The sequence below is a fragment of the Lucilia cuprina genome, chromosome 3 (assembly GCF_022045245.1).
Source record: "Lucilia cuprina isolate Lc7/37 chromosome 3, ASM2204524v1, whole genome shotgun sequence".
Lineage (NCBI taxonomy): Eukaryota > Metazoa > Arthropoda > Insecta > Diptera > Calliphoridae > Lucilia > Lucilia cuprina.
In genome coordinates, this window is record NC_060951.1 from 41,524,845 (window position 1) to 41,551,150 (window position 26,306).

Below are 26,306 nucleotides of genomic sequence, written 5' to 3' on the forward strand. Positions count from 1 at the left end.
CTATCTATCTATCTATCTATCTATCTATCTATCTATCTATCTATCTATCTATCTATCTATCTATCTATCTATCTTTCTATCTATCTATCTATCTATCTATCTACCTATTTCCTGTAAATAGTAAGGGCCTTATTCATAGCAATTTATCACAGGTTTATAGGACAATTTTTTATGAATAAGGCAATTAATTTTTTAACAATAAATTTTGAAATATTAAAATTTTAAATTAAATAACTTAAATTTACTTTATAAGAATTATATACATACTGTTATTTTTTTACATATTTTTTCCATTAAAATTAAATTAAATATTTTCCTTTTTTCATTACCAGCTCGTAAACTAGTTGAAACATCTTTGCCGATTACTCGCACTGACAATGATATCGAACAATTGCTTACACGTGCTGATAAAACAATAAACAATATACTGGACATGTTTGTATCGTCACAGCTGCCGGTACACATGTTGCGTGGCGTGGAGCCAAATCTTCGCTATGGTACGGCCATAAAAAATTTCATTGATAAAAATTATGAAAACAATAACATTGACAATAATAACAATAACATACCAAAGTGTATGCTAAACGATGATGAACAAAATAGTATTGATACGGCTGATTATGATACAAACAGAAGGAGTGGTGCTAGTGATAGCAGAAGTAGTCGTATTGAACAACATCGACATAAGTGCATACATTTGGCATCAAGAAAACAAATAGGAGATTCCATAATACGTTATGAAGATAAAAGTATTATACATAAATGAAAACTAACAACTTCATTAACATTATCCAAATATAAATAAACCACTCTCCCACTTTAAGTTTTAATGTTTACTATGATAATAGTGTTATAAGAGTTTTTTTTTTTTTTTAATTTTAAATTATTATTTTTTTAATTGTGAAGTATTTTGATATTTTTTTTGTGTTATTATACTGTATAGCGTGTAGTTAGGAAATTTTAAATACTATTTTTTTATTTTCTATTGTTATTTATTTATTTGTTGTAAATAATATTTTGTGTATGTATTAGTGGTTAAGTTTATCAAGGACTATTGAAATTTTTTTCTCTCTTATTGTAAAAATTGTGTTAAAAATTGAATTTTATAAAAAAATAAATAAATTTTTCTTAAAAATTATTTCAAATTTGTAAACAATTTGTTTTAGCAGGACTTAATGCCATAAAACAAACAAAATATTTAAAACAAGAATTTTCTTAAAACGCAGTATTGTTTTACTATAATTTGTGAATAATAGATTTCAAGAATTATAAAGATTTGAAAAAATTATTTCTTGCATAAGTTTTTTTTTTTGCACTAAATTAGACATTTATTTTTTTTAAGCAGTTCCTTTTTGTATTTATAACGAAATTAAAACTTATTTCTTATAAAGTAGCCAACGAAGTTATTTTAATGCTCAATTTAGAATGTCAAAATGTATATGTAAATATATATTCTAGCTAGATATTTAATTATATCACACCATACACACACCCACTTTTGTTTGCCAAAATCTTGCTTGTAAACATACAAATTATTCCTATAGTTTTAGTTAATTTTTCTAAGTCCTTTAAATTTTTTAATTTATATTTGTTGTATTTAAACTTGGTCTGTGTTTGTAAAATGATTCCATGATAAATTTGGTTTTATATTAAGGAAAATCTACATCAAAATATTAAACTATTTTAAACTTATGACTGCCTTAGATGTTACTACTACCTCTCTATCATTTTTATTATTATAATTTTCGTAGTCATTTAATTCTCATTAAGTTTATTATTTAACTATACATGCAAATTAAATATTAATTTACATTATTTTTGTAAAATTGCCAAAGGTTTAAGAAACAACTTTTATATTAGACAAGTTTACTAAATACAGAAATAAATCAATAAAAAAAAACAGAAATAATGTACTGTAAATCCTATGAAATTGATAGAAAAATTATTATTATGCCATTTACTTGCTGATATAATTGTTTACTTTATAGTAAGTACGTTTATAGTAATAAATTTATACACTAAAAATAATCCATGCTAAAAATTGTGTGTATATAACGAAATATTATTTTCTAATTTTAGAAATGTAATGAAATTTTGTAATATACAAGAATTATTTTTAATATTAAAAAATTAAATTATTTTATTACATTTTTTTTTATTTTCGATTTAAACGTAATTTTAAATTGACAGAAAATTAGCTGCCTTATTTTCATAAGATAAGCCTCCGGTTGGTTTGTGGTCAGTGTTCTAGTCTGGTAGACCGGAGGTGGTGGGTTCGATTCCCACCTGTGGCACTGGTTAAAGAGCACATAACAGATCCGATAGAGGCCTATGTATATTTCTTCGGATTTGATGTATATACATATGTACACCCTTCTTTCAAACAATTTAACTAACTATCTGTTAAACATAAAACAATTTGTTTTTGTTTTTAAATTTAATATATATATGTTTTTTTAAATGAACTAAAATTTTTATATAATTTAGAAAAAAAATTTTAAAATAAAACAAAAATCTAAAATTATATTTCATTTTAGTAAAATATTTCGTATATATTACGAAAAAATTTCGTGGTACGAAACCACCAAGCATTTTGTATAATGTACGACATTTTTCGTGTATAGTAGGCATGAATTATTCTCAGTGTATGAATTTAATTGAAATACATATTACTATATATTTAAATTAAGTTATACACAAATCAGGAAATTTTAAATTTATATCTATCAGTTTATTGTATATATGTATGTGGATTATGTTTAAGTTATTTTTCGTGTAATTTATTTAAAATTGTAGTAATTTTAATTATAATAAAATAAAAAGAAAATGAAATAAACGATTTTATTTAATAACTATTAAATTTCCCTGTTTTATTGTATAATATAGTATAAGTATTATTATTTTTCCCTTTCAACATAATTAGTAATTACGATCGAAAATTATACTATTTCTACATCAATATTTTTCAGAACAAGAAAAAATCTTTTTCGCATAAAAAATAATTTAGGGTTTTTCAGTGCAATTGAAAATTGCTTGAAATTATTGATTTTTCTTAGTATAAACTTTAGATGTTTATAAAACTAAGTTGTCACAATTTGTGTAGAGATGAATATAATTTTGAGCTCTAATGACCGATAATATGGCTACGGTTGTGTGAGGGTGAAATAATGTACTGATTTTAACAATTTTTCAGAATGCTGGTTTCAAATGGATAAAGCAAAAATTTTTTAACTTATATAGTAAGGTTTACATGGATGGATATACATCGTAAAATCAATTCAAAAAATTGATTGTGATCCCAGCAAAAAAAAAGAACTTCCAAAAAAGAAGTAGTATTTACTCCAAGGAAGTACTGAAAAAGTCATGAAAAAGTTATGATTTCAGAAGATTGTCATAGGAGGGATTTCCTTTTTATTTAATTCCAAATTCACTACATTCGTAATCTCTCAGGAATTAAATTTTATGTTCTATTTTTGGAAGTTATTATTAGAAAGAATTAAAAAATACATTGAAGTATCGAAAACTTATTGTAATTATGATAAGGCTAAAGATCAATTAAGAAATTTATTGCCATGTAATTATTCGTCGTTAAATGTGTCCGTTTTGACAAATTTGTTAATTTCTGAAATTGAATCAGCTATAAATAACTCTACTGTAGTTACAAAGTTTAAAAAACCATTGCATTTTGAATTAACTCCTTGGATAAACAAAAATCTGCAAGAGTTAATCTTATATAAACAGAAGTTGTTAAAAATGAGGCGTAAATTGAAAAATAGAGTTTATGTTGAAGATGTTCTAAAAAGAATAAGTAAAATTATTAAAGTTTCTATAAAAAAATGTAGAAATAATTATTACACTGAACATTTTAATAGAGCTGGAAATGATTTAAGAAAACATTGGCAATTTATAAACAATACCCTTGGTAGATCGAAATGTCAGGATAACAAACTTATTGATGCGCATGGTAGGAATATCTTAAATGATCAAGTTAAAGCCGATTTATTAAATAATTATTTCCTTTCAGTTGTAAGTGAACTTAAACAAAAAATTGAAATAACACCAAGTGATTCTTGTAATTCATTAATGACACTTACTCAAGTAAATTCCCGATTTATTTTAAATGAAATTAATGAAAATGATGTTAGTAATATAGTTTCAATTTTGGATACAAACAAAACTCCAGGCTTTGACAACATTTCTACTAAATTTGTTAAGGAATGTTTATGTGAAATTTTACCTATTTTAGTTAATATTTTCAACAAAATGATAATAACTTCAGAATACCCCGATGCTTTTAAAATTCAAAAAATACTCCCGATTCCAAAAACAGTTAGTGCATCTACTGTAGATAAATATCGACCAATTGCTGTTCTATCAACAATTGATAAAATTTTTGAAAAAATTATATGTAATAACCTGTTAGGTTATTTAGAAGAGAATAAACTTTTATATCGATATCAATTTGGATTTAGAAAAGGAGTTAGTACTCAGGATGCGGTATCAAATGTTGTAAGGTGTATTTGTAAAGGGTTGGATGATGGCAGCAGAGGAGTTGCGGGAATGTTTTTTGATTTCTCTAAGGCATTTGATCTTGTTGATCATAACATAATGCTACAGAAGCTGGAATATTATGGTGTTCAAGCTCGTGAACTGTCTTTGTTCAGAAATTACTTTATTAATAGAAAACAATTTGTGCAAATTAACCATTCCAAAAGTAGTCTTGGCACTGTTGAATATGGTTTGCCACAAGGAAGTGGTCTAGGACCGTTACTTTTTTTGATTTATTTAAATGATTTAAAAAATTTAAATCTTACAGGTCAATTGTTTATGTTTGCTGACGATGTCTGCTTATTTTACCCATTCAACCACGATTTAGTTTTGAAAACAAATATTGAAAGAGACTCAGCTTTAATATTTGAATTTGCTCGTTTAAATCGTTTGCTACTAAATTCCGACAAAACCAAATTAGTTCGTTTTAGAGCCAATTCCACTAGTTCTAACAGTAATTTTTCAGTATGTGTTGATGGAACGTTTGTATGTGAAAGTTACTCAGTTAAATATTTAGGAATAACATTACAAAGTAACTTATCTTGGAATCTTCACATTAATGAGGTGAAAAATAAAATAGCTCCGGCTGTTGGAATTTTATACAAATTTAAAAATAAACTAAATGTAAAAACAAAATTAATGATTTACAATAGTTTAATACATTCACATCTAAATTATTTAGCAAGTGTTTATGCATTCAATAAGAAGAATATTGTGCAAAAATCCTTACAACGTATCCAAAATAAAGCTTTAAAAATTGTTTATAATCTACCCAGAATGTATTCAACAACACAACTTTATAGAGATATTGTTAAAACTGTTTTACCAATTTCTGCTTTACATGAGCACCAGGTTTTAGTGTTTGTTTTCAAAAATATACGGAACACAAATGAATCTACAATAAATTTTTTTCAAAATCAAACTCATTTTAATACAAGAAATGTTTCAAATATTAGAATTCCAAGATGCAGATTGGAAAAAACAAAGCAGCGTATTGATTACGTAGGTGGCAATTTATATAATAACTTACCACCTTCTTTAAAATCAATTGAGAGAATTTCAATATTTAAATCATTAAGTAAAGATTATTTATATAGTTTAATGGAAACGTTTCTATAGGAACTGCAATAAACATCAATACTTTCAATTTGTAATATGAATTTTTAACATACTATTATAAATTATAAACATATTATTTGTACACTTTAAATATATATCTATATACTTTGCCAACTTGCCTCAAAAATGCCTTCTTGGCGCTGAGGCCAACATTTTGAGAATACAAATATTATGTACTTTGTCTAATAAATAAAAAAAAAAAAAAAAAAAAAAAAAAGTAAAATCGTATGAATATAGAATACAATCAGACTTAAATATAAATTAACAAAAATAAATAAATTACACGAATTCATTAATTAATTGGTTTAATTTAAAATTGGTTTCAATTTATCTTCAATTTAAAAAAATTGTATTGGAAGTCAATAAACATCGCTTTCACAGGAGGTATAAAAATTCACTTAGTGCTACTTTTGAAGTGGTGATCTATCTATCTATGTATCTATCTATCTATCTATCTATCTATCTATCTATCTATCTATCTATTTATCTATTTATCTATCCATCTATCTATCTATCTATCTATCTATCTATCTATCTATCTATCTATCTATCTATCTATCTATCTATCTATCTATCTTTCTATCTATCTATCTATCTATCTATCTATCTATCTATCTATCTATCTATCTATCTATCTATCTATCTATCTATCTATCTATCTATCTATCTATCTATCTATCTATCTATCTATCTATCTATCTATCTATCTATCTATCTATCTATCTATCTATCTATCTATCTATCTATCTATCTATCTATCTATCTATCTATCTATCTATCTATGTATGTATGTATGTATGTATGTATGTATGTATGTATGTATGTATGTATGTTATTATGTATGTATGTATGTATGTATGTATGTATGTATGTATGTATGTATATATGTATGTATGTATGTATGTATGTATGTATGTATGTATGTATGTATGTATGTATGTATGTATGTATGTATGTATGTATGTATGTATGTATGTATGTATGTATGTATCTATCTGTCTGTCTGTCTGTCTATCTATGTATGTATGTATGTATCTATCTATCTATCTATCTATCTATCTATCTATCTCTCTGTCTGTCTGTCTGTCTATCTGTTTTTTTATGGAATATATTTGGCAAAACAAATTATTTCTTTTGTTTAATATGTTTGGCTGAACAAATGGATTATTTTGTGGAATGTGTTTGGGTAAACAAATAGATTATTTGGGCTATTTTCAGCATGATAATGAACTGAAAACCTTACCAAATTTGATGTTAAAGAAGTTATCGGGTTCGAGTGTAGTGATTTTGATGGACAATCAAATCCCTGAGAGAAGCTGTTACGTGTTTTAAAACGTCATAAACTCATTGTCACAACCCATCGTTTTAAAGCATATAGCTTTAAGAAACAAAGATTTTTATAAGAGAGCAAAAAGTTGTTTAAGTTTATAATTTAGTTCTTATTTTTTGTTAAATTAAAGATTTGTTGTTATTATTATAATGTAGAGAAATAATAATATACAAATCAATTATATTTTGAATAAATCAATTAAAATAGAAAATATAGGTCTTTGTATAAAAGTTGCTTCGGTTTCAAACAATATTGTATATCTTACACAGCAAAAAAAAAAACGTTAGACAATCAACTGTTCGGTTTCAACAAAAACGTCCCAAAATCTCTAACCCTGCTAAAATACAAAACAGCTGATAGGCGTAAACAAATAAAACAGTTGTTGCTACATTGTCGCTTTCATATTCAATTATAATTAATTGATATATTCATTGCATATTTATCTACAAGTGCATGAACAAAAGAAAAGATTGATTACAGTGGTATTTAATACCTGATAATACTTTTAATAATTTACAACGGGAATCTCAAATAAGTTATATTGTATTAAATGAAGGCATTATTAAAAATGACGGCCGAACGTTCGCTGCTATTAATGTCCTCTTCGCGAGTTTTTGGATATGGTTTTTTGGAGCATACCAAAGAAGATATAACGAAATTTTTAAACAAGTAAGTTAGATGTATTGAAATCATTAAAATTAGTAAATTTCACTATTAATATGTGAGATTTGCACAAAAGAAACGCCGAGCCACGTAAACTTATGTGATGTTTACAGATGACGTATGAGTGTAAAAATTTCACTTATATTTTGTTATTGTAAGAAAATCAAAATTATATGAATGAATATAAAACGATATCTTTAAAAACGTTTTTTTAAGATATACAAAATCTTTTTATACTATAGTGAAACGTTTGTGTATCTCGAAGTTCTTTTTTTTTGAAAGCATAGTGTTTTAATAATAAAATTATTTTTCAGAAAAAGTGTTACAAAAATATTATTTGTACCTTATGCTTTGCCAGACCATGATGCCTACACAGATGTGGTTAGAAATGCCTTATCACCTTGGGGCTATGAAGTGGAAAGCATACACACCAAACCCAATGCAATTGAAGCTGTGGCCTCAGCTCAAGCTATATTTGTGGGCGGTGGAAATTCATTTGTTTTATTAAAAACTCTATACGATCTAAATCTTGTAGAAGCTATAAGAGAACAAACTTTAAATAAAGGCACTCCATATATGGGAAGTAGTGCAGGCACTAATGTTGCTACACGTTCAATAAATACCACAAACGATATGCCTATGGCTTATCCTCCCACATTTGAGGCTTTGAATTTAGTACCTTTTAATATAAATCCCCATTATTTGGAAACTGATCCAAATACTGAACATAAAGGTGAGACCAGAGATCAACGTTTGGAGGAATTTTTACTTATTCATAAAAGGCCGGTATTGGGTTTACGTGAGGGTACTGCTGTTCTAGTAGAAGGTGATAAAGCCACATTGATTGGTGACAGAAGAGCGAAATTGTTTAGACCGTGAGTATATGTACATACATATGTATATGAAAATTATATGTTGTATTATTATGACATGATTAATTTAGATAAATGCATTTTTAAAATGCAAATCTAATCTACATAATCAAGTACATTCGATCTAGTAATCACACAGAACAAAATTTGTTCTTTGTTTTATGTTTAAAAAAATAACATTTGAATACTTAAAATAATATTTTAATCAAAAGTAAATCATAAAAACAAACAAGATATAATTTGACAACGATAATAAAATCTGTTTTTGCAGCAGTTTGGTTATATAGAAAATTTATAAATATGTTTTTTTTTTATTTTTCTTTTCAGTAACTTGGAACCAATTGAATTTGAACCCAACTCAGACTTAAGTTTTTTATTAAATGATGTGTAAATATTTAAACACCAATACTAGAGAGTATGTTCCAAATATTACAAATAAACAACAATGATTATGATCCTTAAATGATTTGTAAATATTTAAGCATCAATATTAAAGTATTTTTTCCAAATATAACAAATAAACAACAAGATTTTTAAATCGATGAAATGGAACATATCATATCATATCGATATTTAAAAAAAATTCTTACAAAAAATATTTAAAATAACTTGACTTTTTATAAAATTTATTAAAATTTTCTTACCTTAAATTTCCATTTTGACATCTTTTGTTGTTTCAATTATGTTGTTGTTGTAACAGCTCGACTGTGGCTGATAGTTCTTTCCTGGGGAAAAAAGTTTCGGTTGATACAGCTGTCGCTGGGTTGACAATCTTTGACCGAGTATGACTCGGGTCGTTTCGGAGCTAAGATCCAATTGTCATGGGAACGGTTTCAATTATGATTTTGGGATCTTAAAGTGCTGCAATATTAATTGTGGCTTCCTTTTTATTCATATATTCCTTTAATAATTCAGCATATCTACGTTACTTGTGCCGGTACATTGCTGTGATCCAACTGAAATGTCTAAAATGGGAAAATTTGTTAGTGTTTATTATATATTTGAGATGGTTGTATTATTTATAAACATACAAATTGTGTTATTTATTAAAATGTTGCCTAAACATTGCCATAATATTCAATAACATTTTAATTTTAAGTATTCCTAAAAGTATGCAGTAAAATATAGCATTTAACGTTAAGCAGTATGTTTACACTTAACACTTGTGAGAGATGTATCATTTAAATTGTTTTATATGTGTATTAAAAAACATATATTTTTATTATAATCGTTTCTAGTTCAGTTCTACTACAATTTTAGTTCAGTTATAGTTCTGGTTCAGATCCAGTTTATTTCTGGTTCAGTTCAGTTCCAACTAGTTCTAGTTGAGTTCTAGTTAAGTTCTAGTTCTGGTTCAGATCCAGTTTATTTCTTGATCAGTTCCATTCAAACTAGGTTGTAGTTCAGTTCTAATTTAGTTCTAGTTCTAGCACGTGTAAATTTTAATGTATAATTCAGGTTAATTTTAATGTATGTTTCAAAGCGTAATTCTGAAATATTGTCTGTAGGATTGAACCATTCGTCATTACGACAGTTTTGTCATTTTTGACATTAATATGATTCACAGTAACAATTATAGGTGTCAATTTTGGTTAGATCCTTATGAAAATTTGATAAATATATTTTGAAATATATGACAAGTTTCCTTACTAATACCATTTCATCACTTTTTAATGGTAGCCATTTTCAATACAAAACAAAGTCTATTAAAGACTCTTTGTGGAAAACATTTTTAATTTAAAAAAAATAAAAATCATTCTTTAACACTCACTGGGAAATATTTTTTTAAATTACAGTAATTTTAAAACGTATTTCCATGATTCTTGAAAAAATTTACATTTAATTGCAAAAAAGAAATCCAAATCATAAAAATAGATTTAAATCGATTGGAAAAATATAATAATGCACAATATTCTGAAGCGATCGTTTACTTCAAATGACAAATATGCGTAAAACTGATTTTATTTTGACTTTAACTAACAAATAACAAATGTTTTTTTAATTGATAAGAATTTAGTAATCTGATAGAAGTATTGTATAAATAATGGGTGTGTTTGCGCATTTTAAAGTAAAAAATATCCATTAACTTTATGATAGAGAGTAAAATTGCCCTCAATTACAAATATATTAAGGGTTTTCATTTAAACGTTCAAAACTCTCCTAAACTGTGCAACCTGTGCATGTTTCCATCCTCGCAATTGAATTGTATGAAAATTGATTTGTACAACCCTTATAAGTTTGAGCGACTATTTAGACTGGCAAACTTGAGCAAACTTATTGTGCATTTAATAAATCTGTTCACTTATTGTTCACTTTTAAATTTATGGACTTGACTATTCACATTTTTAATATATTTTGTACAATTTTTGGTTCAAATACTTTATTTTTTATTTTTTGAATTCGTTTGACATTGCTGTAAAATGTTTATAAATATTGTAATTGAACAGAATTTGAACAGGGATTTCATGAAACAAGTCGAATAAACTTGCCCACTTGCACAAATGGGAAACTTAAGTGTTTAAATGAAAACCCTTATTTAAAAAAAATTGTGTACTTTTAACTTTATTAAATCGAATTAAAAATATTTTGTAATGTTTGTCTATTATTCTTCAAAAATTAAAATGTATTAATCCTGTCTGTTCTGTAAACCGACTCCGAGTAAATTTCCCGTTTAAAAACGAATTCTTATAATTTTTCTCGTTTTTAAATTAAATATGTTTTGAGTCTTTACAATTGTATCTTAATATAAATGCTATCGATATTTTAAATTTTATTTTATTTAAAACAAAGTATAACAAGTAGTCCGACTCTTTGACAGCAGTACCTAACTCTAAGTATGTGTTAGTGAAAAAGTACCCTACAAACATTTGAAAGATATCGTCCATAGAAGATATCAAAGCAATATTAATTTTTTATAATTTGGAAGAAAATCACCCAAGCAATATTTTTTTGATATCGCAATGTTAATATTTAAAAGTAAAATCGGCAATAAGCAATAAAAATATTTTAATTAATATTTTTTTGATTTTGTAAAGTATTTTATGTTGCCAAATTGTTGTATTTATTTCTGTAAGAGGATTTTCATCCTATGCAATGCGTTTAGGATATCGTTATGTTATCGCATAGATGATATTATAGCAATAAAAATATTTTTTTCAAACTTCAAAATATTTTCAAAATAAGAAAAAAAATATTTTTTTAAATAAATCTTACTACAATAAGTTAATACGCGATAAATCAAGACGACATCATTACAATGGTAATTTATGCTTGGAAAAATGTAAGTTTATCTTTATTTTCACATAAAAAATGGATAGTCATGATGTTTTGGTTTTCAGAGTACTTAAAAGAAATCAATATTAAAAGAATATTCCTGTGGGTAAAACAAAATTGTGCTGGGGAAACGTTAATATATTTTCCATATTGTAATATTTTATTGCTAACACTAATAAATGTGTATTCAAATTGGCAATTTTTTAATTTCTTATACTTTTCTTCCTAAAGATAATAGGAGAATATCTCCAATATATCTTCCAGACGATTATCTGAAGATATCTTCTTATTTTCACCATGCTGATTATCTAGCAATGTCTCTTTTTTGTCTTCTTGGAGTATTGCTTTCGTATTGCTTAGAAGTATCCCCCTGGCCGCACAATCTCTCCCGAAGGAGGTATCTTCCGCAATACGAATATGATTGTTGCCGCAATAATTTTTTTCTTCTTCGTTTTCGTATCTTCTTGCTTGTAGGGTACCTAACTCTAAATATGTGTTAGTAACAAAAATGTATATGTATTGGTGCATTCCAAACACACAGAGTTTTATAAAAAAGTTACAATTTTAAATTTGTTCGAATTTTCAGTACCAAAAATTGAAACTCTGTTTGAAAATTAAAATTCAACAACAACAAAAATGAAATGTCAATAATTAGAAAAAAATATTTTTTTCCAGTTTAGAAAATTAAACAAAATTTTGTATGAAAAGTGAGCTAAAATTATTTTAAAAAATTACAGATTTTTTGTGCACAACCGTAATTTCGCGTACAATCATTAAAAGTTGCCAAAAAAGTAAGTTAAACATTTGAGGGATTTGACAAGTTTAAATTTCTCACAAGAGAGTCGAATTCACACGACACTCGTAGATGTGAGAGAGTAATTTCATGTATATGAGAGTCGGACTACTTGTTATCCTGGTCGACAATAGGAAACTTTTGTGGAATAACTTTTTCTTAATTCATTTTTAAAGTTTTGTTTCAGAAACTACATGTTAATTGAATTGATATGTAGTTGTATGAATAAGAAGAATAACAACAAAAGTTTCCGAGTACGAGAAACTCCGTACCGCGAGAAATAATAATTTTTATCTTTCCCTCTCACGCAAAATCAAAAGTTTCCCAAAAAAGTTTCCTGGTGTGGATCGACACACTCCACAAAAATCAACAATATGCGCAGCAGTAAATTTGTTTCTTTAAACTTTAAAATTAAATTTTTAAAAACCGCATGTTGTTGGTTGTGCATGTACAAATATTCTCTTTTCAGTGGTTATCTCGAAAATTTGATTATATCTCCATTATTTATAGAGGTTATTGTGGAATTTTGGTGATTTTAAATACTAAACTTCTAGAAAGCGTGTCCGACAGAATTCTTGAAAATTTGGATCCGATATAACTGGGGTCTTTAGAAAATTGATTTCAATAGACAAACAAAAATATTCGACATTGCCGATTTTAGCACTGCTACTTGTTTTTCCAACACTGTTCATATATTTTTTTTGTAGATCTACTTATGACCTATTTTTCGATGTAGCCATAATAAATGTTGTTGCTATGATTGTTCTTTAATATTTATCTACAAGAGTAGAAACAAAATAACAGATTGATTAAAGATATTTTAGTGTATTGGTATTTAAAACCTGATAATTCTTTTAATAAATTTACAACAGTAATCTTTAATTAGTTATGTTGTATTAAATTAAAGTATTTTTCAAAATGACTGCTGAGCGTTCGGTTCTATTAATTTCTTCATCGCGAGTTTATGGTTATGGTTATTTCGAACATGAAAAAGAAGTAATTTTAAATTTCTTTAACAAGTAAGTTAGTGGTAACTATTATAAAAATATGAAAAACTATTAATAAAGTTTATCGTATCTTTTACAGGAGAAATGTTACAAAAATATTATTTATACCTTATGCTATGCCCAATCATGACGCCTACACAAAAGTTATTGGCAATGCCTTAGAACCCTGGGGTTTTCAACTAGAGGGTATTCACACTAAACCCAATCCAGTTGAAGCTATTTTATCAGCTCAAGCTATATTTGTGGGTGGTGGTAATACTTTTGTTTTATTAAAAACTCTATACGATTTAAATCTTGTAGAGCCCATAAGAAAACAAGTTTTAGAAAAAGGCATTCCATTTATGGGCAGTAGTGCAGGTACGAATATTGCTGCACGTACTATAAATACCATCAATGATATGCCTTTGGCTTATCCTCCCAGTTTTGAGGCCTTGAATTTAGTACCATTCAATATTAATCCTCATTATCAGGAAACTGATCCAAATAGCAAACATAGAGGTGAAACTAGAGATGAACGTTTGAATGAGTTTTTAATTTTTCATAAAAGACTAGTGTTGGCTTTACGTGAGGGAACAGCTCTTCTCATAGAAGGCGATAAAATCACTTTGGTTGGTGATAAAAATGCAAAGTTATTTAGACCGTGAGTATACATGAAAATAGTTAGTTAAAAGTTTATTTTATTTTTAAGTTATAAATCTTATCTATATACTTGTGTACATTATTAGATCAACTGAGAAAAAGAACCTAAAATCAATAATCCAATTCTCAATCGGTGTTGTATCGTAGTATATCGTAATTTTTTATTCTTGATGTTTTTAAATTGTTAAATTTTTACAATATACAATGCTACAACGATTCGACATTGATTGTGAATTTGACAACAAATTTCTATGTTTTAATTTCGATTATAGAGAAAATTTCTAACGATTTTTTTTCTTTTCAGTGACATGGAACCAATCGAATTTGAACCTAACTCAGACTTAAGTTTTTTATTAAATGAATTGTAAATATTTAAAGGCCTACAAATAAAAATGTATCTTCCAAATATAACAAATAAACAAGAGAATAATTTTTGAAGACCAATACAATATTTACAATGTTTATTTTTTATGCATATTACCACTATTGGTAGCTAAATATTTATCAAAAAGATAATTGCCCAAATCACATTCAGAACGTTCAATTTGTCGTATAAAATCAGACAACTGTTTAATGGCATCAACTTGTTCTTGAAGAAAATTTGCCTCAATAAAATCACACATATTGGGATCATTATTTTTAGAGGCAATAGCATGGGCTTCTAAAAGAGCCTAAATAAATATTTATAATAACAAGACTTTCGTCACTTTTATTAAATTAAATTAAAATTTTTCTTACCTCATTAACTTCTTTTTCCATGTTTAAAGCCTCCATCATGGCATCTTTGGCTGTTTCAATTTTGGATTTGGGAGCTTCTAGTGCTTCAACTTTAATAGTACCTCCCCTTTTATTCATATATTCCATTAACATTTCTGCATGTTTACGCTCTTCATGACTGGCTTCATTTAAAAATTTAAAAACTCCTGGTGCCGCAACATCGCTGCGATCGAAGTGAAAGGCCTAGAAAAGATAAATGTTTTATAATGGAGGTAATATTTTTTATAAAAAAAATAAAAAAATAAATAGATCCTACCATAGCCAAATAATGATGACATGCTCTTAATTCCATATTAATTTGTTTATTAATAGCTTGTTCACATTCTTTTGAAAAATTTTGTCTAACTAACAGACAGAAAAATCGTCTCAAATTTTGTTGAGCTAATGAAGTCATATTTAAAAAAAATTGTTTAAAAAAATGAAACGATTTGAAATCGAAAAAAGGGTGCATTGTATTTATTTAAAAAATATTTTAATTATTTATAATATTTATTATTATTTACAAAATACCATAGTCAAATAATTTTGACATGCTTTAGTTCCATATTAATTTCTTCTTTTAAGAGCCCCTCACATTCTTTTAAAATTTTCTATATTTCCCACAAACGAGACTACGCATGAAATCGAAAACAATTTTACTTTTCGAGGAATTCATATTAAAAATAATAAACTAAAGATTATAACATCAGACGAACATAATTAAAACTTTCTGCGTTACAGTATTTTTCACATCGAGACAAATTGTCGGAAAATGTATGATCATCTTATGTAAAACAGAAAGAACACAATGAATTTAAATATTTTGAAAATAAACTGAATAACCCTGTAAGAAACTAATTGATCATTATATTTTTATTTTTTTCTCGATACGAAAAAAATACATAAACGAGCCACTGTATTCCCATAAATTTTCGGTTATCAAAATCTTATCATTATGTATTGATAATATTTAACCATAATAATAAGATTTTGATAGTTTTTATGTTTTTTTAGTTACATTTTATAACATTAAAAATACAATTTTGGGACCTTAAAAGGTACATAAACAATTTGTAACTCCTGATAGGTATCAAAATTAGTTTAGTGATGTCTGCCTATCCTACTATACAAACACCTTTTTTTTGTTTCCAAATAAAAAAAATTATAAAAAAAAACATTTGGAAAGAATGAAGAAAAATTTCTTTAAAAAATTTTTGCTAGGACAAAAAAGTAAAATATTACACTCACTTAAATATTACCCTGTGTGACCAAAATGTCTAACTTTGACCCCTTTAAGGCAGTCCTGGACCGATAGCGCTAAAAAATTGCGTCTGACCTACTATTCAATAGTATAAACTTTGATGCAATTTACGTCAAAATCGACAATTGAGTTGGATCACTTAATATGAAATTTAAAATGAAAAAAATGAGAAAAAATTAAAATAATGACAAAACCCACCATACCAAGTAATAGTGTTATATATTCTTCTATGACGAATCTTATATACCACCCATTATACCAAATGAAGTAAATGGAATGCTCTCCTATAAACATTAGGTTAATATTATTATAAGATTTTGGCATGTATGAAGCTACGTTCACAATGTTGGAGTACTCCACTCTGCGCTCAAACAATATTTGAATCCAAGAATGACCTTTAACATTTATAGAACAATATTTGCATCCTGACAGTAAAAAATGTATGTGCATTTCCTACTTATTTGTGGCGAAAATCTATTACTTTCCTATGCAAATAACAATTTCCCTCAAAATAACCGTGTTTCAACTTCCCATGCCGATTGCAGATTACTGAGGGATCAATCCGTTGAAAATACCACAATTTTTTAAAATTTTTAACCTATTTAGTACTATTTGAGTTCTTCAACTTTTGATTTCTTCTCACTCCCCCTAATTTTTTTCTAAATACCACCCAGTTTTGAACTAAACCTATGTTTATAATCTGCCAATTCCTCCAGCAAACAAACGAAAACCCATTTATAAACAGCTTCCGTATACAATGTCGAACCGGTCCAGCACTAATCCTTTGAAACATGTCTCTCGTAAACAGTGTTCAACCTACCCTGTCTTCTGTATGTACTAAGCAAAGTAAAACTTTGGTACTTTGTAACTTCAGTTCAACTTCATCAACAATTATACGAACACATTCAAATAGGCTTATTTATTAAAAAATATATATTGTTTGACAAAATTTAGTTTTTTTTTTAATTAACATTTGTCATGTTAGCATTAACATTTTTATGTTAACTGCAGATTGAAAATAATCTACACTCTGGAGCAGAAATTGTAGTGGATTAAAACGAGATAGTCAAATTTGAAATTATATTGGTATGAAAAAGAAAGAAATACAATTTGCTGGGGTGTGGAGTACTCTAGAATTGTGAACGTAGCTTAATTCTGTGTATCAGGGCTATACGAAAACGTGGACCAATAATACCCATTATCAGTACGAAACAAACCTTACATATAGGAAATACTTCAACTCTCTAGATCTTTCTGTCGGTCTTTATCGTGCTTTCAACAGACAGACGGACATGGCTAGATGATCTTAGAGCGAGTTTTTGAGTTGACAATTAAATGGTAATTAATAATCAGATTAGGTAATCTAAAAATAAATTAATTCTAATGTTAATCCCCTTTGATGTTTTTTAGTACAAAATTAAACTTTGCAATGTTGCCATACAAAACAACAGAAATCGTTATTGTTTTTCTAGTTTGACATATTACCCATATGCATTCGGATTTATAACACAACTTTTACTTTTATACATGGCCGTAATTATAAGGTTCATGAGGCTAGTATGGAACTTGGTTTTGTAGCAGAAGATCATGTGCTAAATTTCATTGAATTATCATCGAAATTGTGACCTGTAGTTTAATAACAAGGTTTAAAAGCCCTATTCGGAGGTTCAGGTGAAATAATGGACCGATCTTACCTATTTTTAATAGGCTTTGTCCCTGGGACGACATGTAGTTTGATTACAGACGGACGGACTTAGCTAAAACGACTCAGAAAATGATTGTGAACCGATTGGTATACTTTAAGTTTTTTATAGGACCAATTACAAAATATATTGTGAAGTCCCTATTCTCTTTATACGAATCGATAAATCAATCATTTTAATTTTTATTTTAGTAAATTTTTTTTAATTTGTTTGCATCAGCTTTGCATTTCTTGCTTAAGTTTAAACCACCTCCAGTAGGCCCTTAAACTAGCAAACAAAATTATCTAATTGAGTACTCAAAAACAACTTTCGAGGAATTTTAATTTAATCTCTAATTCTTCCCCTAACTTTTTATAAAATGTTTATTTATCATATTTTTACATCAAAATGTTTTAAAAATGCTGAAAATTTGTTTACAGACGTTATCATACATCCTGGCTGTACAATAAATTTCCGATATACATAGGTACATAACGCCTTTTTAACTGTTCGTTTTTCGGCTGATTTGAAAAACTGTTAACCAGAAAGTGATTAAAAAGCTAAGAAAGGTGAAACATTTAATTTGAATTATCTAGTTTCGACTTTATATCTTTGTTTTCATTTGTAACATTGAAATTTTCTGATTCTTATTCTCAAACGATCTAGGCACGTCTGTCAGACTCTTTTAAAGAACGATAGGACCTAAACTATTGTTGCAGTTTGATTGGTATTCAAAATGGACAAAATCGGTTTACATTTGGACATGGCCTACATATAAGCTTCGCTTTAGAAAATGACTAACCTTCATAACAGACTTAAAAATACTAGCATTTTTATGAAATTATACTTAAATTTTTTTATGAACCAAAATTTCATATAAATCGACAAATTGAAATTTGCGAAATTTTACTGATTTGATAAAATTCATTTTGATATCGATACATATTTAAAAGGAAATTTTGATCACCTTGGATCATAATATAATCATGTATAACAATATTATGATAAATACAATAATATCATGATGAAATATTTTGACGGTATTTAATGATAATATATTTTAAAATTGTTACAATAACGATAATATGTTTAGACTACAATTATAATTTTAACTATAATCATGTTTTTTCTCTGTGTGCTCTTACAGAGAATTATATCATTGTCAATGGTATTCGGAATTAGTTAATAATTGACCCAATTGCTAATTAAAGACCCTTTCAGATTTTCATATTTTGGTTTTAAATGTTATAAATATATTACTTTTTAATCATAAATGAGTTTTTTATTTAAGAAAAAAGTTCGTGTTTAAATTTTCGAAGTTCTGGTTCGGTACCGAACGAAATTTTGAGTTCGTTCGGACTCTAATAATTTTATTGTGTTTTCTCAATTTTAACTTATGTTTTATTAGCCAATAACACTCAGTTAACTAAAATAATAAGCAACTGATTACCGAAAAACACCAAAACACACAAAGAATGTAGATTTAATACACTACACTAATGCAAAAATAACGTAAAATGCATAAGATTGGATTTAAATGACATTCTGAAAAATTAACGTAAAATGCTTAAGATTGGATTTAAATGACATTCTGAATTTAACGTACAAATTATACAAAATTTATGTTCTCGATTTGAGTTACAGGGTTTTTAAAGTACTTTTTAAAAAGTATACAAATTGTAACGAATAAAAATAATAACTGAATTTAAAATGATTTTAAGAAGATTGCTAATTGTTTTGGTTTATATACGATTGGTAATTTAATTATATTTTATTGAGAACATAAATAAATTACTGAATTAAAAGCAAAACAGATTTTATGCTTGTAATTTAATTTTCTTAACACGAATGAATTTTCTCTAAAATTTATACACGTATATATGAGGAAACAATATAAAAATAATTAAAGCACGTCACACTTGCTAATTTGCACTTATTGTTGGTAAAAAAATACTTTCTTAAACGGAGATCACATTAAACTTTCACTTAATTAAACAATACTACCTATTACATTAAATAAGATCACTAGGTGATAATTGTGATTCACCTTCAGCTAAATACATGCGCATAGCTTTGAATAGTAAAGCTATACCCAAATATTTTTTCTCTTTCATAGTCCAAGTCTTAGAGGGACCATAGTAATCACCACGTTTACAATTTGTTAAATGTTGTATACCTAAAGCATCTATAATAGCCGCCTCCCGAGTAAAAGCATCTACGGGCAAAATGTTGTGGAAAACATTAAGGCAAACAACACCTTTGCCATTTGCCCAAATATTTAAAATGCGATCAATTTTTTTACTATCTAATTTCTTTTGAGGTGGCGATTTAAAAATTTCAACATTTAAAGGTTGTTTTTTAACTGATGAGAAATTGTTCAAGGAAATATACATATGTATAATTTTTTAATTTCGCAAAAAATAATATAATAATAGATACAGTTAACTTACTTGATATTTTCTTGCCATTTTTATCAGTTTCTACTGGCGCATCCTTATTATGTAAACGAGAATGTATCTTCATAGCATCATATAAATGAGAAAAAGGTCGTGATGTTTTACCTTTCCCCACATAGAAAATAGATTTTAAAAATCGTTGCCAAACATCAAATTCATTTAAAAACTGAAAAAATAAGAGTTTAAATATAAATAAGTCATCATAGACAAATTTAATCTTACATACCACACTTTCACCTGGCAAATTACACGATATCCGTGGATCTATTAACATGTATATGAAACTTTGCTTTAAATGCCCCTCTCGCATTTGTTTTTTGTTTATATTACCCTCAAAATATTCCATAGATTGGGTTTCATATTTTATATAGTCTTTAATACGTTGGAAATTCTCCTCAGACTTTAGTGTTCTCTCCAGTTCAACAGAAAATTCTGTAAATTTATTTTTTTTTAGATAGACATATCAATTATCTTTTAATATTAAGAAAGATTTCTTACGACGTTTTATTTTCGAAAAATATCTTAATGTAAATGAATTTTGATAGATGATTTTAAAAAGAAAATTTTGAAATACCATCTTTAAAAAAAATTAATAAAAACTGTAATTTAAAATATTTATAAATAAAAGTCAGTCTTGCAATTGATGTGTAAATTCATAATTATACCCAACACCACTTAAGTTGGGAGAGTATATTGGGTTTGTGCTAATGTTTGTAACGCACAATAATATTGGTCCTATACAGACCTTAAAGTATACCAATCGGCTCAGAATAATTTTCTGAATCGATTTAGCTATGTCTGTCTGTCCGTCCTTTAAACCTTGTAATCAAACTACAGGTCGCAATTTTGGAGATAATTCAATCAAATTTGTCTCATGGTACCGTAGACGAAGCCTATTGAAAATGGAACCTGCCCTATGAAAATCGTCAATCAAAATTTCACTTAAATGTCCACAATTTTATTCAACAATAAACGGCTTAAGTACATCTGAGACACGGTACATTGTCAAAACTAAATTTCAAGTATAAAACCAAAAATAAATCCAGTGATTAAAAAAAACCATAATATTTGTTTGAATTTTCTTGATTTGTGCTCAAACTAAACAAAAAATGAAACAGTTAACAAATTATATAATACTTCAAAGCTTTTTAGAGTCCGATCGAACTCAAAATTTCGGCCGAACCCGAACTTTGTTCGGTTTTTAAAGTTCGGTGAACACGAACTATTTTCTTCAATGAAAAACGCATTTATGATTAAAAAGTAATAAATTTATAATATTTAAAATCAAAATATGAACATCCGAAAGATTTTTTGAAGAGGGTCTTTAATTAGCAATTGTGTCAATTATGAACTAATTCTGAATTCCAGAGCGATAAATTTCTAATAACAAACCACTTTTGTGAAATGCTTTTTATTTTTGGTTTTTAAACGATTTATTGAAAATGATATAATACTCTGTAAGAGCACGCATGGTTGTGGTTAAAATTATGATTGTAGTCTATTTAAAATATTTATAATATCATCATGATATTTCTGTATTTATCATAGTATTGTTATACATGATCATATTATGATCCAAGGTAATCAAAATTTCGTTTTAAATACGTATCGAAATAAAAATTAATTTTATCGAATTAGTAAAGTTATAGAGTTTCCAAAAAAAAAATATTTATAATATAAAGATAATATATTTACAATACTTAGTACAATTCGCAAATTTCAATTGTGAAATTGAAATTTCAATGTGAAATTTTTGTTCATAAAAAATTTAAGTATAATATCATAAAAATACTAGTATTTTTAAGCATGTAATGAACGTGAGTAATTTTCTAAAGGCATGTCCAAATGTAAACCGATTTTGTCCATTTTGAATACCAATCAAACAGCAACAATAGTTTAGGTCCTATCGTTCTTTCAAGCGACTGACAGACTGACTTACAGACATGTCTAGTTAGTTTGAGAATAAGGATCTAGATATTACAAATGAGATCAAAGATTTATAATCGAAACTAGATAATTGAAATTAAATGTTTCTCTTTTCTTAGCTTTTTAATCACTTTCTGTTTAACACTTTTTCAAATCAGCCGAAAAAACCAACAGTTAAAAAGGCGTTTTGCACCCATGTACATATATCGGAAATTGATTGTACAGCCAGAATGTATGTTATTTCTGTAAACAAATTTTCAAACATTTTATAAAAAGTTCGGCGTTCGGTCAAAATTTCGCCGAACACCGAACATTGGCCGAACCTCACTTTTTTCCGAACCCGAACGTTCGGTCGGACACTAAAGCTTTTCATAAAAGACGCTTTTTAAATAATCTTGTTATACCACCACTTTTACCAAATATAAAAAGGTTTCTAGATTCTAATAAACTTGTCAAAGGTGAACGCATCAAAAATTGCATAAATTTGTATATTTTTTTATATTCACCTTCTAGGACGTTATTTTATAACAATTATAGTTAAATTTAAAAAAAAAAATTGTCCAGTAATTTTAAGGTCTATGCTTTATTCATTATAGTATTTCGAATCGAATAAAACTGACAGTATTAACAACACATTTTTAACATGATAAAAAACCAAATAATGTAATAAACAAAACATATGATCGACGAATGAATCATATTAAATAAATTATACAGAAATTAAATTTTAATATAATTGAAATATATAAAGTACTTACTAATTTCATTTTCTTTGGTATGCGGAATACTTGTAGTGTGTCGTTTACATTTTATCAATTTTTTAATATATAATTTTTTGGTAGTTTTAGTTATGGGTCCCGGAGGTTCACCAAATGCTGTTAGTTCGGCTCTTAAAGCATCTGTATCATAATCCAAAGGTATAGTTAAATTTGTTGATTGACTAGTCATTGTACTGTCTAAATCTCGACCAGGAGTTTTTGGTGTACTAAAGAATAAGATTGATAATAGTAATATTATTAATAGAGAAAGCGGTAATAGTGACCAGTAAGCCGCTTCATAAAAATTCATACTGTTCTACACTTTATTAGAAAATAAAATGTTGAAAAAGGAAACGCATTTGATAAAATATTACTCATTTAAAAAGAGAAATTGTATTGATAATATTGAAATTAAACGGTAAAACCCCGGATGCTTATTAATATTAAATTATAAATATCAGCCATATAATACATTAAAGAATAGAATATAAAATACGACTAATTAAAAACTTTGTATGTTCTCCGGTAGATAAGTGTTCTAGTGTGTTAAAATTTTCAAAAAAAATTTAATTGAAACACAAAAACTTACCAATGTTTTCTCTGTTGTGCCTGTTTATTACCCACATTGCTTAGTAGTTTTGTTTCGTAGAATACCAAACCATTTTCATCGTCTGTATGAACATATGCTTCTGTCATTTGCAAATAATACTCATTATTTTTTGGTGAACGTATAAAGTTTGTGGTGGTATTATGTTCTTTTGCCTCCTGGTGGTTATCATCTGGAGAACCAATAACAATTTCTGGTACTGTTTGATAACTACTTTCCAAATCGGCATTTTGTTGGGAAGGGGAAGGTGTGTCCGGTATTTGTAAATGATTTTCTTCGAAATCTAGTTCTTTAGCTTCAGCAACAGTTTGTATTAATTTACTTAAACTCATTTGAGGCTTTGTTGGGGTTTTTCTTTCTGGCACTTTTTTATTTTCATATTTTTTATTATATGTGGGTAAATTATGATATTCAGTTGTATCTATTAAAGATGATGATGTTGAAGCACAAGCTCCACTATCTACTTCAATATCTGGTGGTTGTTTAGTCTCTTTAAGGGGAGATTTTTCTTTTAATTCTGTATTTGTGAAATTTAAATGATCATTTTCGACCACTTGATCTATCATTTCGACAATATCATCGAATTGTTTTAGTATAGATTGACGGGCACGAGATTTTTGAACTTTCTCCCTCCAAGTTTCAATTAAAGACAAACGCGATCTCTCACAGGAGGCAGTACGTTGGGTAAGTTCTTTTAGATTTTCTTGTGTTAAAGAGAAAATATTTACAGGTTCTGGCGGCTCTGGCGAAGACAAATTAACATTTTGCATTGATATCGATAAGACATCGTCAATAGAATGTCTTTCCTCCCTAATATTTGTTTCTTCAGTGTTCACCGGCGGATGATCTGGAAATTTTGGCTGTGGTTTATGTCTTCTATGGGTAATATTTATGTAATAAGGTGAGGTTACATCATAATTATAATTAATACGATTTGGGGTATATTTATTATTTTCGCTTCCTTGACCAAAAGATTCATCTAGGGAACTTGTTACTTTTAATAGATTTTTGTTTTTTGCCATCGCTGGTTCATCCTTTTTATTTGGTGTGCGTTGTGGTGTTGAAGATGTTGTTCCTTTATTATTTATAGCTCTTTGATGTAAAGAATTTTCAAATCTTGATTCTGTTAGAATAGTTGTATTATTGGCCTTTTTCTTTTCGTATTTTTTGAGAAAAATATGATCTTTCATTATTTGCACAACCTCAAAGTTACACTCATCAATGGCATATAAGACGGGTGTTTTACGATCATTATCATACACCTCTAATTCGGCTCCATGTTCCTAAATATTAGTAAAAAGAAGGAATTAATCTTAAAGCCACAATATCTGTAGATGTTTATTAATAATATTATCTCTATCTATCTATCTATCTATCTATCTATCTATCTATCTATCTATCTATCTATCTATCTATCTATCTATCTATCTATCTATCTATCTATCTATCTATCTATCTATCTATCTATCTATCTATCTATCTTTCTATCTATCTATCTATTTATCTATTTATCTATCTATTTATCTATCTATCTATCTATCTATCTATCTATCTATCTATCTATCTATCTATCTATCTATCTATCTATCTATCTATCTATCTATCTATCTATCTATCTATCTATCTATCTATCTATTTATCTATCTATCTACATCATTTAATCATCATAAAACTACAGGTCTTTTTGGCATCTATCGAAAAATATAATATTGTTAGAAAAATGTATTTGGACTTAGTGAATAACAATTAACTTACCAATAATAAACGTACTATTTCCTCTCTTCCATACATTGCAGCCACATGCAAAGGAGTCATATTATCTTCACTACGACAATTTGGATCAACTAAAAACATTGATTGCTTAATCGTCTTTCTAATAACTTTCTTAATATGTAAAACACTTACCTCCCATGCTCAGGAACCGTTTTGTAACATCTATAGCCAATTGTTTGTTCTGCATGCCGCAGACATAGTGTAGCGGTGCTATGCCCCGGTCTTGGGGAACATAAGAAGGATCAATTGCTTTACTATTGCGCTCCAATATAAAATTGATATCACTTTAAAGAAAATAATTGTTACTAAGACGATATATATTTAAATTATTTAATCCACCTTTCATTTTCATCCTCTAAGGCGTCTAATAGAATCAATGATAAATAATTTGTTCTTTGATCCATGCTTAATTGAAGATTTGTGTAGGTATACTTTGAAACAATTATTATTAAAAAAACTTTACACTTATTTATTGTTTTGTTAAAAAGTAATAAACCTTTTTAATTCCATATTATTAGAATTTTATTTGCGCGTCCTTTTTGGTGTTTAAATTTTTTTCTATAAATGCATGTTCAAAATGTTTGCACTGCTGTAAGTAATACATTTGACTAAAGAGGGCGCAAGTGCTTGTGTTAAAAGAAAATGGCAGAATGATGCCAGATTATAATAGAATTTGTATTTTAATAATAAGTGATGCCACCATGTAATATACATCGATCTTGATAGTGCCGTAGTATTCGACTACTTTTGACTATTCATACTTTTCGTTTGGGTACTCAATACTACTCTATACGTTTAACTGTGTTATTTTAAATTAAAAACATGAAATTCTATTAAATAATA

General features: G+C 27.3%; 5 protein-coding genes and 1 long non-coding RNA gene across 6 annotated transcripts in view; 4 read left to right on the top strand and 2 right to left on the bottom strand.

Moving 5' to 3' along the window:
• LOC111688001 (chondroitin sulfate glucuronyltransferase) overlaps positions 1 to 2,025 on the top strand; it is a 37,862-nt gene extending 35,837 nt beyond the window's left edge. Inside the window, exon 7 of the mRNA XM_046945409.1 lies at positions 333 to 2,025. Within this exon, the coding sequence (XP_046801365.1) occupies positions 333 to 766 (434 nt within the window). The 3' untranslated portion in view covers positions 767 to 2,025. The remainder of the gene's footprint in view (positions 1 to 332) is intronic.
• Positions 2,026 to 7,404: 5,379 nt separating this feature from the next.
• Positions 7,405 to 9,182, top strand: LOC111686702 (probable alpha-aspartyl dipeptidase). Its single transcript, XM_023449066.2, has 3 exons — positions 7,405 to 7,666; positions 7,975 to 8,535; positions 8,860 to 9,182. Exons 1-3 carry the CDS (start codon positions 7,548 to 7,550, stop codon positions 8,921 to 8,923), a joined length of 744 nt encoding a protein of 247 aa, XP_023304834.2. The 5' UTR covers positions 7,405 to 7,547; the 3' UTR covers positions 8,924 to 9,182.
• A 4,282-nt stretch (positions 9,183 to 13,464) lies between these two features.
• LOC111686701 (probable alpha-aspartyl dipeptidase) lies at positions 13,465 to 14,695 on the top strand. Its single transcript, XM_023449065.2, has 3 exons — positions 13,465 to 13,617; positions 13,685 to 14,245; positions 14,549 to 14,695. Exons 1-3 carry the CDS (start codon positions 13,517 to 13,519, stop codon positions 14,610 to 14,612), a joined length of 726 nt encoding a protein of 241 aa, XP_023304833.2. The 5' UTR covers positions 13,465 to 13,516; the 3' UTR covers positions 14,613 to 14,695.
• On the bottom strand, positions 14,507 to 15,422 carry LOC111686706 (ferritin-2 heavy chain). Its single transcript, XM_023449069.2, has 3 exons — positions 15,278 to 15,422; positions 14,983 to 15,204; positions 14,507 to 14,915 (listed from the first exon to the last, which is right to left on the bottom strand). The coding sequence occupies exons 1-3, from the start codon at positions 15,413 to 15,415 to the stop codon at positions 14,706 to 14,708; spliced, it is 570 nt and encodes a 189-aa protein (XP_023304837.2). The 5' UTR covers positions 15,416 to 15,422; the 3' UTR covers positions 14,507 to 14,705.
• On the top strand, positions 15,105 to 25,850 carry LOC124418635. The gene is made up of 2 exons (XR_006940117.1): positions 15,105 to 15,233; positions 25,487 to 25,850. It is a non-coding gene; the product is annotated as an uncharacterized LOC124418635 (long non-coding RNA).
• Positions 19,773 to 26,296, bottom strand: LOC111686697. Its single transcript, XM_046945410.1, has 8 exons — positions 25,803 to 26,296; positions 25,596 to 25,747; positions 25,446 to 25,534; positions 23,673 to 24,973; positions 23,084 to 23,310; positions 20,626 to 20,831; positions 20,394 to 20,565; positions 19,773 to 20,305 (listed from the first exon to the last, which is right to left on the bottom strand). The coding sequence occupies exons 1-8, from the start codon at positions 25,865 to 25,867 to the stop codon at positions 19,956 to 19,958; spliced, it is 2,562 nt and encodes an 853-aa protein (XP_046801366.1). The 5' UTR covers positions 25,868 to 26,296; the 3' UTR covers positions 19,773 to 19,955.
• Between the last annotated feature and the right edge of the window lie 10 nt (positions 26,297 to 26,306).